The sequence below is a fragment of the Corapipo altera genome, unplaced genomic scaffold (assembly GCF_003945725.1).
Source record: "Corapipo altera isolate COAL_440 unplaced genomic scaffold, ASM394572v1 0, whole genome shotgun sequence".
In the NCBI taxonomy this organism is placed as follows: Eukaryota; Metazoa; Chordata; class Aves; order Passeriformes; family Pipridae; genus Corapipo; species Corapipo altera.
This window is the reverse complement of record NW_020884872.1, coordinates 53148013-53167457: the sequence shown is the minus strand read 5'-3', so window position 1 is coordinate 53167457 and position 19445 is coordinate 53148013. Positions and strand designations below refer to the sequence as shown.

Sequence of the window (19445 nt, the reverse complement as noted above, 5' to 3'; positions counted from 1 at the left end):
TCCCCCTTCTCCTTCGTGGCAGCAGTTGCGATTCTTGCAGCATCAAATGGCTATGGCAACGGCAGCAGCACAAGCAGCTCACCTACGTCATCAACAGCATTCAGGCAGCCACTCAAAAAGTAAAAGGAAAAGAGGCACACCGGCCCCTCCAAAATCATGAGACTTGCCTCCTCCCCAAAAAATTGGTTCAAAGGGGATTTTTTTCAGATTAATAAGGAGAAAGCTTAAAGTTAAATCAGTGTTTTTTATTACTGGTGGGAAAATTAACTTTTGACATTACACTAAAAAAAATTAACCGATTTTGGAAGCTAGCCCTACAGAACCTAGAAATTTCATCTATAAAGCAGCTAGGATCTGGTTTCCTTAAGTCAATTTTTTAACAGAATGTTTTATCTTGTATTTTTTACCACTCAACAGCACTGTACATAGAATAAGGGTGAAAAACATTTTAGAAAAAATGAACTTTGTAAAGGTAGTATTGGTATTTGTTTATTTAGTATAAAAGGTTTGTGAACACTGTAACAAATACAATTTTTACAAATCCATTTTTGAAAAGCTCTCTCCTTTTGTTCACTTGGGCATTATACTTTTTATTACTTTGTCTATCAGCTTCTTTACTTCTTTGTGTCTTGTAATTGCTCTGGTGATACAGTCCTGAAGCTTGCTCCTGTAAGAGGACTTCCACCTAAAAATTAAAGGGAACAATTTGATTTTCTACTTATACTTCAGTTATGTATCTCTAAATGTGATTTCCAAATAAGAGTATTAATACAGTAATTCTCATGAGCAACACCTTTCATAGGGAGCATGCAGCTTTCCCAGCTCTAGCCTCAGGCAAAGATAACAGAAACAAACTAGAGCTGTAACAGGAGACATGCTCAATATCTGTCCTCTGCTGTATGTAGGTCAAGCTGTGACTTCTTTTTGAACTTCAGTCATGCCACCATCTTAAAAACTAATTTCAAGAGCAAGTAATTTAATGAGTATTTGAACAGACACTCCATTACTATAAAGCACCCAAATCTTACAAAACAAAGCAGGTACATAGTGTTTTCTTGACCTAAACATTATCATCTCCATAGGTTTCTTTGTAATAAGTTTGGAAGTACCTGGTTTATGGACAGAACATAATCTGCCTTCTTCATCAGTGACAATGGTTACTGTTCCAGTTGCTAAATCTTCTTCTTCAGCAGTTGGATCAACAATGAGTACTGTGCTTGTGAAAGCAAAACACGTGCAGACATGTTTGTACATATTGCTCCATTAACATTATTGCAAAATACACGTAACATTAATTTTTACTGTAGTCTTACAAAATACTTGCAGCTGGATTTAGTGCCCAGGCTTACCTGTTTTCTTAGCAAAGTGCACCAATTTTAAAAAAATTAAAAAGTCAAAAAATATGGGAAATTCCACATAATCAAGTGTTTATGTCTATTGAAAATGCAGCTTTATGCCTAAAGTCTCCTAGATTTGTGACATCCGTGTCTTGCAGGAAAATGCCACTAAACTGCCATTTGAAGGATGCAGTCACTTATTTTGTAGTTACACGAAGACTGATACGGGGTGTAGGCTGCACTAATCTCCACCTTAATGCAAAACTCATTTCTGATGGTAAGTTCACCAAAGGAGTTCTCAGTTTCTTGTCAGAGAACTCTAATATCACTCAGCCTGGGAATGGTTAAAAAAATGGATTTACAGGGTGTTTGACTGTCCTTAAGTCATCCAAAATAAACTTGTCATACATCACATGATGCATATCTTTGAGAGATTAAATACTCTTATTTTTGAACCATTTAAGTTAAAAATAGAGCAAAATCAATGGAAAAAAAAGAGGATCTAACTATAAGCCAACTTTGTTTAAGAAATAAAACTTGAACTTAAAGCTGAACTTTAAAACCTCACCAATATTTCAGATTGCCATTTAATAGCAGTAGTAACAAAAACATAAGTCCTTAGCTACGCTGTTCAAAAATGCTGCTTTTTGAAGTCTAACTGCATGCACTGTGACACATCAGCCCTTTGTGTGATGCAGGGAGATGTGAAGAGTTCAATGCATCATTTATTTTTTATGTACAAGTCAACACCCCAGGAGCCAGCTGTGGAGCTGCACCACATTCTGCACCAGTGCTCCTCACCCATGGCCGCACTATGCAGTAACCTACAAGTTTTATTTGTTTAAGGAGGGCTTTTATACAGAATAAAAATGCCTCTGAATGCCAGAGTATGTAAAGCATTTTATTTAGAGGGCTGTGTCAACAGCTGTAGAACTAATAAACGAGAATTAAACAGACCACACAACATAGGCACACACCCCCTCGATATTTAGTTTTAGGAGCTAAAGGGAGACTTAAGTAGCTTGTTTGATGCAACAGTTGATTTCAGTGAAGGAAACAAAGCCCGAGACATGCATGGAAAGCTTTCTTACAAAGGCAGTTTTTTCATCTGTGTGTAAGTAAGTGTGATTTGTGTGTCTGTCTGGTATGTTACCCAACCTCTTTCACTTTCAGTCTACATCAAACTACTGACCCATCAGAACTGGTATTAAAGGAATTAACACAGGCACTCTAAAGTACTGATAAAATCATGTTCTGGTTCATTTTGGTAATCACTTGGTCAACATTTGAGTTAATTGCTTTCCCCAGCCTATCTCTTATTTGAGTGAAAGGCCCTGCTAATCACTTCTGTGAATACAGATTAATATGCCATAAATCACCGATATCTCTAAATAGAGCTAAATCTTACATAGTACTGTGAGCACTGTCCTTGTCATTTTCTGCTTTCAAATGGATGCCACCAGAAATAACTGCATTTCTTATAAACAGCAGCAGAAAATATCCTGAACATACTTGGACTAATGAAGAGCCAGTAAACAATTTCAGGTGAGGAGTAAATTATCAGATGTGATTATTTTGAAATCTCATAATTCGATTATTTTCCTATACAAACAGTGACTTAAGAATGCTGGTCATACTTCATTTTGGGTAATTATATTTTCAGTTATCCAGAGGTTATGTTCTAACTGGACTGTTACTTCTTACTTGCTCTGTTGACTACATCATTAGTATAAGCTGTTCAAAAACTACCATCTTTTATATCAGTTATTTACATAGGTTCTAAAATATTAATTGCATTGGTAACATTGTTTCATTTCATGGATACTACAAAAACCTAAAACAATACCTACCTCGTACTTTTAAGCATATCTTTTAGGTTGGGGAACAGTTCTGCTTCAAGTAACAGGAAGAAGCTATATATGTTTTGTTCTGCATACTCATTCATATCACAGAACTACAGGTCAGTTCAACAAGAGAGGCCTGGATTTAAGACGAGTTAAACAGCACTGCCTGAGGCTGCACACTCATCACTAGAAGTGCAGAAGCATCACTGGTAGCATCCTCTGTCTTTCACTCAAACTTTTACAGACACAGTTGTTTCCATAAGTACAAAACAGTTAGGAACTTACTCATCAAATACAGCAAATGATGTGGCAACTGGATGCTTTCTGATAATCAAAGGAGTCTTCTGTTTTAAATTCACTTCTGATAAACCAGTTTCTTCATTTATAATAACCGGTGGCAGTTGTACTGAAGAGATAAAAAAATTACAGTGGTCTAATATTAAACATTGCTAGGTTTAGCAGGCCTAAAGATGTCCAAGACTACTGAAATATTTAAGCTGTCCTTTTAACCCACCAAAAATCAATCAGAGTTTTGGCTATGTTAATGGTACTCTTGATTTCAAGCAAAGTATTTAGCTTAAGACTACCTGTTCAAGGAAGTATTTGAATTTTCTCCTCAAAGTAACAAGCATTTCTCCTTGCACAGAAGCATTTTCTACTTCCAAAATGCCATACAATCAAAATAGTTTGGAGTCATATTTAACAAAAAGTATTTTTTCCCCAAAAAGCCTACTGGACATATAAAAACCAGGAATATAGTCTCTCCAGGTGTTACACACCTGTGGCACCCATACCATCCTTTCCACTTTGTGTTTTAGTAACTTAGCATTCAAATGACAGGAAAGAAACAGTCCTAACGGACTGTGATCCAGGTACCTATTAATCATGGTTCAAAACTAACGCATTTCTCCAAGCAACACTAATCAGAACATGTCTCTTGCTCTAAGGAAGACTTACCATTTTTTAATGCTGCTAACAAAGGAAAGACACTGGCATCCAAAAGGTTTCCATCATAGTCCAGACATATGATATCACAGTATAACACCCAAGCAAGCTATCAAAAAAGGTTTGCACATGTGAGATATCACAGCAGCTAAGCAAATGGTGCAATATGCAAGAAAATTCTGGCCACATTGAATACAGATACTGATTTCTATCTTGCAATTTTTACACTTCAGATGTAAAACAAGCTATGAAGACTGAAAAGCAAAACAACAGAACAACCTATAACCCCAGATACCTTCTTTTACATCTCATTACTGAGATCTTGTTAGTATCCCCCTCTTCACTTCTATATACAACTTACCTTGCCATTTGCAATACGCAGATCTTCTTTCACTATCATCTGTGAACTAAAATAAGATCAGAGAATAAGCCAGGGAACAGAAAACTGTGTTGCAGAGTTGTCTGTGTTTTAAATGCACTAAGATGATTCTTACTTTTCAATCACATCTGCAATGAACTGGCTCGCTGCTTGAGCACCAGGTGGTCCAGAGCGAAACCTCTCTGAACAGAGGGATGGCAGTTCTACATTTGGTACTAGGTATCAAAAAAGCAGGCAACTGGATATCAAAAACAGATATAAGACAACAGTCACTCTTAATACCATTTTATGTACTTCAAATGCAAGTCAAGACCAAAAATTTTTCAATCAAGCCTCCCTACTCCCTTCAAAACTAAAGTTATGCATGAGTTGATATTAAAGAACTTGTAGTACTCTGTATATAGAAACTATATATTTCATGGAAAAATATATAATCCTAACTACCAATATTCTATTTAGAATCCTGCTATGACTATCACAAACCCCACACAAACTCTTCTTGAAGTGTTAGGCACTCTTCAGTAGATCAGGAAACAGCAGTATTTTCATCCCACTGCCTGACTTGACCAGTATGCTATCTGTTTTTCATCATCCATTAAAAACTGAGGCTTTAGACTTGAAGCAAAAACATGCATAAACATTTGTGAAAAAAACCCAAGGTCACTGAAAACAACATACTTTGGAGATGCCTTGCAAAAAAGGGATTTGGTCTAACCTCTCAGTTCCACAGAACTATTTTATTTCCAAAGAAACTCTGAACAGGAGCAGGGAGGTACTCCCAAGACTTTTACAGTTTTCTGAGAAATAAACAGGGTTTATTTCAGTGTTTTTAAGAGTCACATTTTTTGCCTACTGGGACTTCTAAACAGGAGTTAACGTGCCTTTGCACAACCTTTCATGCCACAATCTTTTATAGATTAACTACCTTCCCCCTCTTAATATACACTTGCCCCTGCTGCAGGTCTGTTTCCAACCTGGCCTGGAATCAGCCATAAAAGAGTACTTTTACATGGAAAACTCACAAGCAGAGCAGAGGGAATTCTAAAATTTTCGAAGTACCACTGCCTAGATGTCAATTTGAAAATATAATTTTACCAAATCCATTCTCTTAAGAAATCTTCACAACACAATCTGTCATTACAGCGTCTTAGTTGAAACAATACAAGACCTGAGCAAGATCCACGCTGAAACACTCACCAATATATCCCTTATTAGCAGAATCTGCTGCAGGTGCAGCAAGTTCCTGGAGAAACAAAAAAGATGAGATTTTCCAGCTATTCTATATATAAATAGCCATTTTCTTGCTAGTTATCATTACAATGATATTTACAAAAGCCATTTTTAATCAGTCCTTGTCTGTAAATTTTCTATGGAGAAATTCAGTACAGGGTCATGCAGTGACTTGGCTTATAGTTCATGGAGGGCCAGCTGTAAAGTTGAAGCTACAAAGCATGTAACAGTCCAGCCATCTAATCTCCAGTGCACTTATTGATCCATATTCAGTAACTTCTCAATTATATATTTTTTATCTAGAAATAATAAAGAGTTTATATTTGTATACATCTTTCCCCCTACATGATGGGCACCATAAAAATACATGTTCTCAGACTATACAGGTAGGATTAGGTAATTAAATTCTATATTAAGTTTCATGTCTGAAAGTAACTCAGGTGAAAAACTGTAATTGTGTCTGACTGGCACATTATTGTAACTCTGTGGGCAATTCATTCTAAACACCAATGCACAAATTAAGCTAACAGATAAATTAAAATGAAAGCCAACCATACTACTTTCACTCCAAAATCACCGTGGTACTTCCTAACTTCACCAGGGCAGAACCATCTGCAGTTGTAATTGAACCTGAAGAGAAAAAGTACTGTTCAATAAAATCTATTTTTCATTCAAAGAATATTATTAACATCTGCCTTCACAAACTGTTAACGTCCCATCATTTTATACTAAACAGAGGCTAAGCAACATCTCAAATCCAGAGTGGGACAATCACATAGAATGGCTGAGGCTGGGGCAGCTGGACCTCATCTGGTCCAACACCCCTACTCAAGGAGGGCCACCTAGAGCTGGTTGCCCAGAACTGTACTCAGATGGCTTTTGATTATCTCCAGGGAAGGAAACTCCACAACTTCTCTGGCCAACCTGTGCCAGCGCTCCATCACTCCATTAGTAAAAAAGTGTTTCATCATATTCAGAGGGAAGATCCTGTCTTATAGCTTGTGCCCATTGTCTTAAGTTCTGTCACTGGGCACTAATGAATAGAACCCGGTTTTGTCTTCTCTGCACCCCCCTTATATACATTGCCCCGCATTGGACACAACACTCGAGGTATGGCCTCACCAGTGCTGAGCAGAGAGCGAGATCACCTCCCTTGACCTGCTGGCAGTGCTGTGCCTAATGCAGCCCAGCATAGCATTGGCTTCTTTGCAGCAAGGGCACTTTACTGGCTCATTTTGCCTCTGCTTGAGGCAGTTGCCTACCAAGTTTAGAACACAGCAGAAGCCACAACTCAGTGTCCCAAGATGCTCAGGCATCAATTTTGTGCTGGTCAGCGTATGCCTTGACACTGCCTTTCGCATCTATAACATATTGCTGCTGACTTGAGACAAAGACAAGATTCCACAACCACCTAATTTGTGCTGCATGTACCTGAACAGGAGCAGACCTGAGTAATTACACTGTGCACATCAGCCTAGGATCGGGACTGAAAACAATGTTAAAGTATATTGCTGTACCATGCATTCTCTTTCACGCTTGCTGAAACAGTAAATAAAAATCCTTTCTCTTCCTTGTTTCAAAGCAAGGACCAAGAAAACCAAGCAAGTCATTAAGGTCACTATTATAACCTGATATTAATAATACCTCCCTCATTATTATTATTATTATTATTCCAAATAAGCACTTGCCTATGCTGACAGTGGTTGCCCCAAATTCACCTAACTCCCTTCCATCAGGTTGACAGTTCTCTTTCTAAACAAAAATTACAAAGTTCAAATTAGAAAACATATTTTATTAAATAATACAGTAATATTTATGCTATAGGAGTTGATATAAAATATTCTTTTTAGCAGAAATATGCAGCCTCAAAAATGCTAGGGAAAACTTGGTCACACTCTAGCTGGTTTTTCATCAACTGATATGTAGTTTGTGGTTGTAGGCCTGCAAAAAAAAAATCCCTTATTATAATTTATTATATTCTTTATTATAATTTTTTTAGAAAATATAACAATAGATTTATTGTCTCAAAGGTAAGTACTACAGGCTAGATTCAGAATATCATCCAAGAATGAGTACCCATTGGTAACTTAAAATGAGAGTTTCCACCTGTCTGCATTGCTCAGGTTTCGTAGGCAATTCCCCTTCTCCATCCCCACCTAGTGGAGCTCTAAAGAGAGTGAACAAAAAACAACCCCCAAAAAACCGCAACATTCAAATACCATCAGGCAGAAGCTGTACAATACTGGACTCCTAAGTCAGAAATTAAAATAATATTCCATCATGTTAGATCTGAAGAACCACAAGAAAAAAAAATTCATTATAAGCAATTTATACAAGCATCTCACATTTTACTCACCAAAAATCTTTTGTAATATTCCAATGGTTCCACAGTTCTAAAACAAATAGAAAGAGAAGTTCACCTGCAAGCTCTTCAGTAGGTAACTGACAGCAAAAAAAATAGATAAGCAAGCACTAACCCACAATGACATATAATTTGAGAAGCAAGATGCCTGGCAAAGCTGCTTAGCAATATGGTTACAGAAAGAGGAGGAAACTCTGAACTGATCTAAGATGTTTTCCTACATTCAGTTCCAAAATGCCTCCTCCTTACAAGGAACCTACCTGCACATATACCTAACAAAAACTCTTAAGCTTTCACCTCAGTAATATTAGTTATAAATCAAAAGAAGTGTTTACTGATAGAATGGTATAGAATGGTTTTCAAGAAATGCAGAAAGCATAATGTTATAACTGTGTCTGAAATATGTTAGTTCAACGACCACATTCAGATGTACAAAATGGTATAAAAAAATTTTAAATGCTACAATTTTTCTTAGAATCTTTGAGAAAATATAAAATTACAAAATATGCTTTGTGCAAGGCTTCAAGTGAGAAATAATTAATGCTCCTTATTAATTACATACTACTGACAGTCTTCGTGTATTAGTATTTTAAGCAGAGATCATTAATGTAAAAAAACCCTCACCTTTTTTTTATAAAAGTGTTAACACTTAAACAAAGCATTCACAGTATTGTTAAAATAGTATTTCTGGAGGGAAAAAAAAAAACAAAAAAAGATAAAAGGGAAAAACAAGTTTTCCAAATGCAAACTAACATATAGAGATATCACAAACAAATGGCAAGCATGAATTAGCTCCTGTTGGCTCCACATATGTTGGTCCTGTACTACTGGTTTTCTGAAGCCCAACACAAGGCCTGTTCTCTTCCAATTCATGTAAAAGCACTTACTGAACAGTATTTTGTGCATTTAAGACATAAATACAGAAGCAAGAACAGTAGAATAGGCTGCCCAGAGAAGCTTTGGATGTCCCATCCCTGGAAGTGTTCAAGGCCAGGTTGGATGAGTAATCTGCTCTAGTGGAAGGTGTTCTGCCAACGGCAGGGAGGTTGGAATCAGATGATCTTTGAAGATCCCCTCTGACCCAAACCATTTTACCATTCTACAACTAGTAGTTATAAATGGGAAGCCACTGAATTTCCTACAGTTTTAACCTCCTTGTAATTCTATCAGCTGTGTCAGGGGAGGTTTAGGGTGGATATCAGGAAAAGGTTCTTGACCCAGCGGGTGGATGGGTGCCGGAAGAGGCTCCCCCGGGGAAGTGGTCACAGCATCAAGCCTGAGAGAGTCCAAGAAGACTTGGACAACGCTCTCAGATGTGAGACGTCACATGTGGTGTGACTTGGGTGTCCTGCTCAGGTCCAGGACTTGGACTCGGTAATCCCTGTGGATCCAACTCGGGATACTCTGCGATTCGGTGACACCAGGTAGCTCCGGGCCACCCCGAGTTCCGCGGTTTGTCGGGCACTTTCCCGGCAAGACACCCCCTGCTCGCTCAGCAGCCCCCCGCACACGTCGGGGCCCCGCAGCCCCCTCAGCACCGACCCCATCCCGGGGGCCGCGCCGAGCCCGCTCCCCTCGCGCGCGCAGTGGCGCGGGGGGGCCCGGGCGGTGCTGCCGCGATCCTCGCGCGCGGGCGGGACCCCCGGAGCGGGGCGGGAGGGACTGCGGCCGCCAGACCCGGCACTTACTTAAGGCGGCCGCCACGGCGGCACCACCGCCGCCCCGCATGCAGCGCCCCCTGACGGCCGGCCCGCCCGGCGGGCTCTGCGGGAGGACTGGCCCTGGCGGCGGCGGCGCTGGCGGGGTCCGGCCGCGGGGGGGCGCCGGCGGCTCCCGGCGATGCGGCCGCTTCCGCCTCGCTGCTGCCGCGCGACCGAGCCCCGCGCGCCGCCGGGGGCGATGGCGGCGGCGTTGCCGCCGTCCCTGCCCCTGTCCCTGTCCCTGCCCCTGTCCCTTTCCCTGCCCGTGGCCGCCGCGGCCCTCGCCACCCTCCTCCTGGTGAGAGCCGCGCACCGTGCTCACGGCGGGCCCGGGGGGCTCCGACCCCGGAGGATGGCGGGGGCGATGCGCGGAGCTGTCCCTTGCCCACACCCGCGTAGCGGGGGCTCTACCCGGCAGTCCTGGCCCTGCCGGGGGGTCCCGGGGGCTGCGGCTGGCCCATGCAGGGCTGACTCAGGCTGGGGGCAGTGCGGGTGGCACTGGGAGCCGTGCGGGCAGCAGCCGGTGGGGCTGCGCTGCTGCGGGGCTTGGGGCGAGCGAGGCGTCCGGAGACTTGCGGAGGGGATAAAGACGCCTTGGGGAATGCCCTGGTAACGCCCGTTCGCGGTGACCATTTGGGAGGTCGCTGTGTCTCTGCGTGGCTGAAATACCCGGCAAGTTGCAGAAGTCGGACACTCTGGAAGGCGGAATTCTGCTGTCTGTCCGCAGTGCCGCGTATTCCTCCTGCCCGGGGAGGTGGTGGAGTCACCGTCTCTAGTGTGAATTTAAATTCCCCCTTTTTTAAACCTAGATAAGACCTGAGGTCTTTTTACCCTCTTAAAATGAGACCTTTAATTACTAAGCAAGAAAGTCCTGGCTCTGCCTCTTGATGTATTCCAGAGCCCCCACTTAATTTTACAGTGTCACAACATGGAACGGAAGGCTATGCAGACAACTTCTCTGATCACCAAAGCTTGTCATTCAAAGCAGTGCTCTGCATAACTTGTCCTCACTCTTCTCTTTATAGATTTGCAGCGATAGGTTTGTATTTCAGTGAACTCTTAACCTTTACTATTTCTTCCTACCCTTGCATTTGCAGGAGTGACCCAGGGAGGTGGAAGTCTTCTATGTTACTGTCCTGCATGACCCAGCCCTTCAAAGACACATCAAAACAAAGTATTCTCAAAGACTTTGAAAAGGAAATAAAAACAAATAGAGAAAATCTACATGGTCATTTTGCAACATTCTTACCATTCTTATCAATGTCTGCATAGTTAGTGCTTTCAAAAATACAGATTTCAATTTTTTAAAAACATATTTTTATATCTCTGCATAAAAGCCTTATTTCTCTGCACCCTTTGACTAATACTTCCTAAGAGACTTTTTCAAGAAGCATCTTAATATAAAAGAGTTATCTTTGAAAAACACATGCAGAAAAAGCAAGTTACTGAAAAAGGTTCAGTTTACACAAGTTTTCTTCACTGTTACCATTTTTGTATCACAAACAATAGCAGTGTAGTATCCCTTGATACACACTTAGCTTTTATCCTTACAAGCTATTTTTTTAACTCATATTTTAAATATCAATTGGAAAAACAGTAAAAATCTCTTTTTACTCTCAGGTATGTCTGCAGATGTGCAGTATGTTTTCTGTGACAACTCTAGCAGTTAATATCTCAAACAGGTTTCAGCGACACTGCAGCCTTATTATAAGGCAGGGTAACTCTTAAATGAGTAATAACACAGCTTTAATCAGTTTTAACCTATATAAATTTCTCAGAGGTCACTGTTGTGAAGTGTAAGCAGTCAAACATAGAAGATGGCTCCAGCTCATTCTGCAGAATTGTGTTCAGTTATACATTGCTTTACAACTCTCACAGTTTCTGTGCAGACCAGTCCACCACTGCCAATGTCCAGGTTAGGTTTTCACCATGGGAAATTAAATTGTATCAATATATATAAGCACGAGCAACATTTCCAAGCCATTGAATAGTCCCAGACAGTATTTAACTTGAATTCTCTGCTAATGTTTAAGGCTCTGGAGACCTATCCATAATTATTTATGTACCTATTGTCCAAGTGTTCCTTGAGTTCACAGTCATAATGACGACTGCAAACTAAAAATAGTTGAAATGAAGAGACAGGTGAAGACAGAAAGCTGCAATGAAGCTTCTGTATCTCAGTGTTAATTCTTAAAATAACATTTAACCTTATTTATGATACATAAATATGTTTCTTAGGACTGTAGTGGCATGTTTGTAATAGCTCAAGGGGCATGAATTAAAGTAGTGTTCCAGCATTGTTGAAGGCTGCACCCTACCAGTTGAACCATAAGTTATCTACCTCTGTGGGATAGGGATTTAGAGGTTAAGAATTGGATGCTCCTATGACCTGCCTGTTGCATTAGCCAAGGGCACATAGGGGAGTCTTGAGCACACAAGCCCTCAGGGGAGAAGCTATAAACAAACTTTAGTTTCTTACTGGGAAAAGAAATGGCATTTTCATATGACCAAACTTAAGTAACAGTTGCAAGATCATAGCTGAGAGGGGTGTGGTAGAAAAGAAAGAGCTAACTAGCCTCCATTTTCCTGGGTATTTTTTAATCTACTTTTCTTTATACTGTTCATCGAGCTGTTCAACTGCATAATGAAGTATTTCCCTGATTTAAGAAAGAAACAAAATTTTTCCAGTCCTGCTTGCTGGGCACAGTCTTCCAAGTACCTGTACACTCTTGCAGGTAACAGTAAATCAGTCTGTGAGTTATCAGTCTATCTGCCAGATTCCTAAACTACACACATTTACACACACTAACACAAACACAATATGTTTGTGTTAGTGCGAAGAGTAGACCTGCTTTTTGCTAAAGCAATGTTTTCAATGTCTCCCTTTCTGCAGAAGGAGATGAACTCTTGCTGGATGTGGAATCTGCTGGTAATATCACTCCACACCTGAAGTTAAATGGTCTAGCTCATTTCAGACCAGCAGTCAGGTCAGCAGTAGCTCTTCAAAGCACTGTAAATGCATGACTGCAGTTACTAGAAGTATTCTGACTTAACTTGAGGCAAACAGCAGCAAGCAAGCTGCAGCAGCACGGGCTGTGGGGCAGCTGGGCATGTTGACCAACTGCAAAGTAAACATTACTACAGCGGGGCCCAGGGGAAATGCTTCCAACTTCTCTTGAGGAAAGCGACCTCAAGCAGGGAATACTTTTCAAACTCTTCAGCTTCCAGGTGTTGCAAGGCCTCCTAATTCTCACCTTTTCTAAGGAGAGTCTACCATCAACATGCAATTATTTAGTCATAAGCACTTTAACAGGCTGTGAGAGGTTAGCATTTGTCTACATTTACTCTACCACACTTCCCAGCACTCTCATGCAAGCAGTAAATTCTGTCAATAATTTACTTACAGTCTCTTTTTACATGTTCACTCAATATTCAAGAAACAGCTGCAGACCAAACACCCTCCCAAACTGGCTTAGCCCCAGGTGATTCTTCTTACCTATGTGATTTTAAGTCTCTCTCTGGTCCGTGCCTTTGCATCCGTCAGGCTCTGCCTTCCTTGAGCCTTCATGTTCTGCTGTCGAGATCACTTTCCTTCTTTGAACTTTGATCAATTTGTCATTTTAGCAGAGCGAACTTCAATGTCTAGACTGAATCCAAGCCTTTGTCACTGGCATGTTCTGTGCAATATTCTTGAAGAATGAAATGACATTAATTCTGGCATTCCCATCTGGTTTCTGCCATGTTCTGAAGTTTCATATGGGGTTATTCTGAAACTGTATAAAGATCCCATTACAAAACAAATGGAAATACTGACTGTCAGCTGTTGGACTGGAGATCAGAAGAATTATTTGAATTTGAATATAGAAACACAGTTTTTTTAAAATTTCTTTTATGAAGTATTCAAGTACTAAGAAATAAAGATATACTCTTTCCTTTAAACACTATGAAGTAATATAAAATTTTAGTTAAATTATTTAGAATACTATTATTTTTACTATGTTATGTTTTCCTGTACTTTTCCAGTCTTTAAGTTTCACCATAAGAAAGAATGGTATTAAAGTATCCTGACAGGTATGTATCATAATTTATGTTTGAAAACAGTTGCATTTCTGAGATTAAAACTCATGATTACAGAAAGCAAAACTGCTAATTTATGAATTGTGTTAAGAAAATGTAACAAAAAAATGCTTCCTTATATTATGAAATTACATTTGCTTTTTGAACATGTTGTGAGAATTTTAGCAACTTTTACATTGCAAGGTTAGACATAATTTAGTCTTTTAATTATGTCACTATTTCTTCTGGCATTACGATATTAAAATTTTAAATAACCATGGGGTTTGCTTAAATAAACAGCCACGAGGAATTTCAAAAAGATTCATCATTATTACCTTCATTTTGCAAAGTCAAATTATTATTCAACGCAGCAGGAGGAGTAGAGCAGGAAAACTTCTGAAGGCTCTCCCTAAAAGTATGATAAACATTCACCATACCTTGCAGTCACTTAATCAATTACAGTGCTAGTAACATTGCCAAATGTATTTTGAAAATAGAGAAATAAGCACCTCAGAAAGACATGGCAGTACATGTAGTGTTTAAATATAGTCAGATTTTCTTTCCAAATGAAAACCATACCTCAACCTGATAAATGTGAAAATTATAATGCCTTTTTTTTCTTTTTTTAAATTTTAGATGAGCCTGCTTGTTGTAGATAACACCTGCAAAATAGCACTGCACATAAGAATCACCCAATACAGCCCTCAGAATAATTGGAAGGTATACATCAATATTTGCTTATCTAGTTCTTTTGTGTACATTTTTTGACATGACAAGAACACTAGATAAGGACTGAGAGTTATTGTGTATGCTAAATTATATGAAAATGTTAGATTGCAGTAGTAAGTTTATACGAATTAAATCAAAAAGGAAAATGTCAAATACATGACAAATCTGACTCATTCAACCATTACAGTGCAACCCTGAGATCTTTCTGGATTTTCTTATTGTATGGTTAGATTATATATAATTTATTTACTTGCAATGTGTCAAATCTGGGGGTTTTTTGCTAAGCATCATAATGAAATGAATAGTATGAAATGACTTACAGTGATGGAAGAAAAAAACCAGTTGAAACATTAAAAGCTTTAGAACTCTTAACCATGCTGCTTGACACCTGCAGCTCCTCCTCAGCAGGGAGCCTCTCGGAGATGTAAGGATCTTCTTCAATAATTCTCATTTTATTGGGATGAAAGAGTCAGGTTGAACAGATATCACCTCTGTATATCTAATGGACTTGACAGAAGCACTCTTTACTTTACATTTGGTGATAGAAGATTGTCTCCCCACACAGGGGTTAGAACATCTGAAGGACAGATAACTTACTCCCCTCAAAGACTGTCATCTCTGTCTTTGCTACTTTTATGGATAAGGAGTAGCAACCTATACATCTCTAAGGGAAACCTTGCTTAAGTTAATTTGTTGAAATAATCTCTTTAAATGGTTTTGTATATTAGTAAGTGTCCCTATGCAATATTCACTATAGCTACATCTGTACTGATAAATTAAATGAACCCAAGGGGCACACTCTCCCCTCACAGACACATCCCTGGCAGATCAGAATGGTTTCCAGACACATTTCTCAGGTTTAATCTCTAAAGTCAGAAGATCAAACTCCCGAACATTTGGTCTTGAGTCCTTTCAGCCTCGTGGCATTCCTGGGACTCAAAGGCGTAAGTTCCTCAGTTTAAAATGTCTGAAATAACACAACACATTTCTTCCCTCCCTCCCTGCCTTCCTACTTCCTCTCCATTTGCTCATCTGCCTGTCTTTCTAACCATCCATTTTTCTTTCCATCTTTCTTGCTCTCCATCTATTTTTCTTTCAATCTTTCTTGTCATTTTTTCTTTTTTCGTCTGACTGCTTGTTACACTTTCTTCCCTTCATCCTCTTCTCTTACCTTCTGTTGTTCCTTACCTTCTTTCTGCACAGCACTCTTGCTTAAGAGGCAAAGAATATGTTTAATATTCTGGGGCAGTTTCTAAATGTAAGTCCATTTCTTTTCTTAATGACTGTTCTTAATGTATTTCTAGGAAATAATGGATAATATTGTGGAGGAGAAAGAGCTTACACCAGCTTGAACTTCTTTCTGCTTATTTTAGAGAATAATTTTTGGTGTGAAATGTCTTCGAAGTCATGTTCTGGAGATTCATTTTGTCTGACAGCAAACTAGCATGGATACAGTATGGATGCTGGATTGACATCAACACGAAACACAATTGCTAACAAGTAATTTGATGGTGAATATATATCTAAAGTTATCACCCCCTAGTTCCCTGTAAGCAGATATGATATTATTAACTGGGGCACACCATTACTTTGCGATTCTAGTTTTTCTTTTATGGAATCTGGAACATGGAAAAGAGAAATGGATAATGAAGATGTGGAGTCAGGACACTATCAGGCAGTGTCAACACTTATTCCCAGCCACCTGAAGCCCTGTGTTTGTTTGGTATTTTTTGTGCCTCAAGGTGAACTTAATGCACAAAACAGATTTACAAAAACTGCATAATTGTTTTTCTTCTTTCATACCATTAAAGTCTTTGCTACTAAATATTAAGCTACTGTCTGAGGTAAGTATTTGAGATTTCAGCAGACATTAAGGGACCCAAAAGGAACGGTAAACATCATTCCAGCATTGTTCCAACATTGCTGGCTGAGCTGCTAGGTTTTCTGAATTATTTGATTGGTCTTTCAACATATCCCTCAGGTAAAGTAGGGCTCAAGCAGCTCAGCAGAAAAGATAGCATAATAAATTCACCCTGGATCATTAAAACTTTGAAACACTGTATTCTTTTACCCACTCTTGGGCAGGGATTAGAAACCATATTATCACTTCTGCAGAAGTCAAGCACTGAAGCTACTATTCTATTCATACCTTGAAGCTTTCTATCCCTAAGGATACCTTCTTTACGGAAACTATTGATTTTTGCCATCTAATGTACAGTCACTCACAAAGTATTCTAGTTTTCTGTTTGCCTGCATGACTTTTATGGAGGGAACCATTGATTTTCACCTTTTTTTTTTTTTTTGGTAATAGGTTTTTAAAATAGTTCTTTTAAAACTTGCTTTTCTTCTTCTTCTGTGTCAGTAGAAATAAGAAAAGTGGAGAATATAAAAAGCAACTACATTGTCATATATAAAAAACAACTACCTTTTCATTGAATCTATGATGCATGGGGGATGCATATATACAGAGTTTAAAGGACTGTTATGCACCTCAGCTGCCGTTCTCTGGAAAACAGCCTATTTTATGTGGAAAATGTTCACTCTAATGCAAATTGAAGTTAATAATTTGGAAGCATTCTTTTTATTTTGTTATCAGTGACATTCATGTGTGTTTTTGTTAGATAGAGCTCAAAACTATAAGCTTGTGTTCAGTTTTAAATCAGAAAAATCTCAGCTTTTTTTTTTCTTTGTTTTTTTGGTTTGCGTTGGGTTTTGTTTGTTTGTTTGTTTCCTTTTCCACTCTCTAGAATGTCTCTTTAGAACCAATGACAGCACTGTTATTCTATTGACTTTATTCTCTCTTGACATAGAATAGCATCAGCATCTTCTGAAGAAAGCTTACATATACACACTATTTTGTTTACTAATATCAATACGAGCTTTTATGTAATGATTTATTAGTTACTTTCTTACATATGCATGCACAAGTTTGCATGTATGATTTAGTCCGTACTAACTACTTTTGATGATATATACATAAATGATAATTTAGCAATATTTTTAGTTATGTGTGAAGAGAAAGGAAGAAAAGTCAAATGTTTCATCTTTCAGAATCCAACCCCAAAGATTAATTACATAGGCATTACATTACACTTATCTCTAAGAGTTTTTAAAAGCAAAAATGGAGGATTTTTATTTTTATATATATGTATTTATAGTATTAAAAATTGTTATTTGTATATTGTAAATCTATCCCTGTCTAGTCCAAAATACTATATTAAACTTTAAAAGGAGTAAAATGTCACCATGAAGTAATTTTATTTTTTTAGAAGAGTGCAATTTTAGTCAGACTATTTAGATGAATTATTGTGCTATTCCAGCAGATTAATGGAATTTACATTACAAGGCACTGACTCCTTTTCTAATACAACAGTATTATGTAGCACAGATAATTCACATAAAGATGTCATAAACAATGTTCTTAGTTGGAATTGAATTCCTGATTCTGTTAATGGCAATGAGAGTTTTGACATTATTTGCAGAAACATAAGAGCTTTAATTGGGGATTTAGCCCATTTCTTGTTTATCCATTAGCTATGAATAGGATATGAAAATTCTTTTGGAGACATGTATATGACTCAGGTAGTTTCAAGTTTGTTTACAGAAGCTGTTAAATGTTTATACCTTCTGTTCATGTTACATGTTCAACTTTAACTGCAAAAAGGGAACTTACCTAGTCCCACAAAATTGAAGTTTTTTTCATACTTATCTGACACTTTTACATAAGAATAGAAATACAAGAAAAGATTAGAAAATCCATGAAATGTCCTCCAAAAGTTGGGTGGAATACAGTAGGACTAATTTAAGTACAGACCTTTAGAAAAAGTTTAAAAAGTTTTAAAAAATGCTTAACTTGCCAATATAGTCAAAGGGAAGAAGCAGGTGTCTTTGATGGCGTTTAATGTAAGAACTTACCTTCCTATTTAATTCTTACTTATTTTAATTTTGTATCGTAGGTTAGATGGTTAGGGTCAAGTGAAATGGATTTTTATAGCAGAAATGGAATTAACTGAATTACTAACGTTTAACTACATGAGGTACTGGATCAAGACTTAAATGCTTCAACTGGGCCCCTCAGTTCAGGAAGGATATTGAGGTGCCGGAGCAGGTCCAGAGGAGAGCAACGAGGCTGGTGAAGGGACTGGAGCACAAATCCTATGAGGAGAGGCTGAGGGAGCTGGAGTTGTTCAGCCTGGAGAAGAGGAGGCTCAGGGGAGACCTCATCACTCTCTACAACTCTCTGAAAGGAGGTTGTAACCAGGTGGGGGTTGGTCTCTTCTTCCAGCAGCTATCAGTAAGACAAGAGGGCCTGGTCTTAAGCTGTGCCAGAGAAGGTTTAGGTTAGATATTACAAAGAAATTTTTTACAGAGAGGGTAATCAGGCATTGGAATGGGCTGCCCAGGGAAGTGGTGGATTCTCTGTCCCTGGAGGTTTTTAAGGTGAGACTGGATATGACACTTAGTGCCATGGTCTAGTAACCACGGTGTTAGTGGATCAAGGGTTGGACTTCATGATCTCAGAGGTCCTTTCCAACCTGGCTGATTCTATGATTTGTGTGACACCATAGTGGAAGCAGTATAGTAAGTGCTAGTTTCCTCCTGGGAGAAACAATTGGATTGGTATGCATATGCAGTATTTTCTTTTAATGTATTTATTTTTTTTACTTATAATTCATCAAAGTTAAAATAGACATTTGTCCTGTTTGTTTTAATGAAATTTGTGTACAGATTTCAATCTACTAAAGATGTTTCTGTGATTTTGACAGTTTGTCACTACTTTTCAAAAGTCTTCAAAATAGGTTAATATTATCCTAGAAAAGTACAAGTGAAAGAAAAGCCATGAGCTGTGGCAATTCAGCTGGA

General features: G+C 38.7%; 2 protein-coding genes across 12 annotated transcripts in view; one reads left to right on the top strand and one right to left on the bottom strand.

The window, feature by feature from the left end:
• Positions 1-545, top strand: part of SUPT20H (SPT20 homolog, SAGA complex component) — a 33390-nt gene extending 32845 nt beyond the window's left edge. For 10 of the 11 annotated variants that reach the window (XR_003528325.1, XM_027647136.1, XM_027647212.1 and 7 more), the window contains one exon: positions 23-545. Coding sequence is in view for 10 of the 11 variants with exons in the window: in XM_027647136.1 (XP_027502937.1) it covers positions 23-123 (101 nt within the window). In the remaining variant the exon portion in view is untranslated. The remainder of the gene's footprint in view (positions 1-22) is intronic. The other variant, XM_027647158.1, reaches the window with a different exon arrangement.
• On the bottom strand, positions 464-11897 carry LOC113949952 (exosome complex component RRP43-like). Its single transcript, XM_027649183.1, is given in 15 exon segments — positions 464-665; positions 668-685; positions 1110-1216; positions 3467-3587; positions 4139-4235; positions 4488-4533; positions 4621-4720; positions 5703-5748; positions 6293-6306; positions 6309-6365; positions 7424-7487; positions 8092-8128; positions 9786-10177; positions 10223-10569; positions 11864-11897. Coding segments are annotated over 15 exon segments (1575 nt in total). The 3' UTR covers positions 464-570.
• Between the last annotated feature and the right edge of the window lie 7548 nt (positions 11898-19445).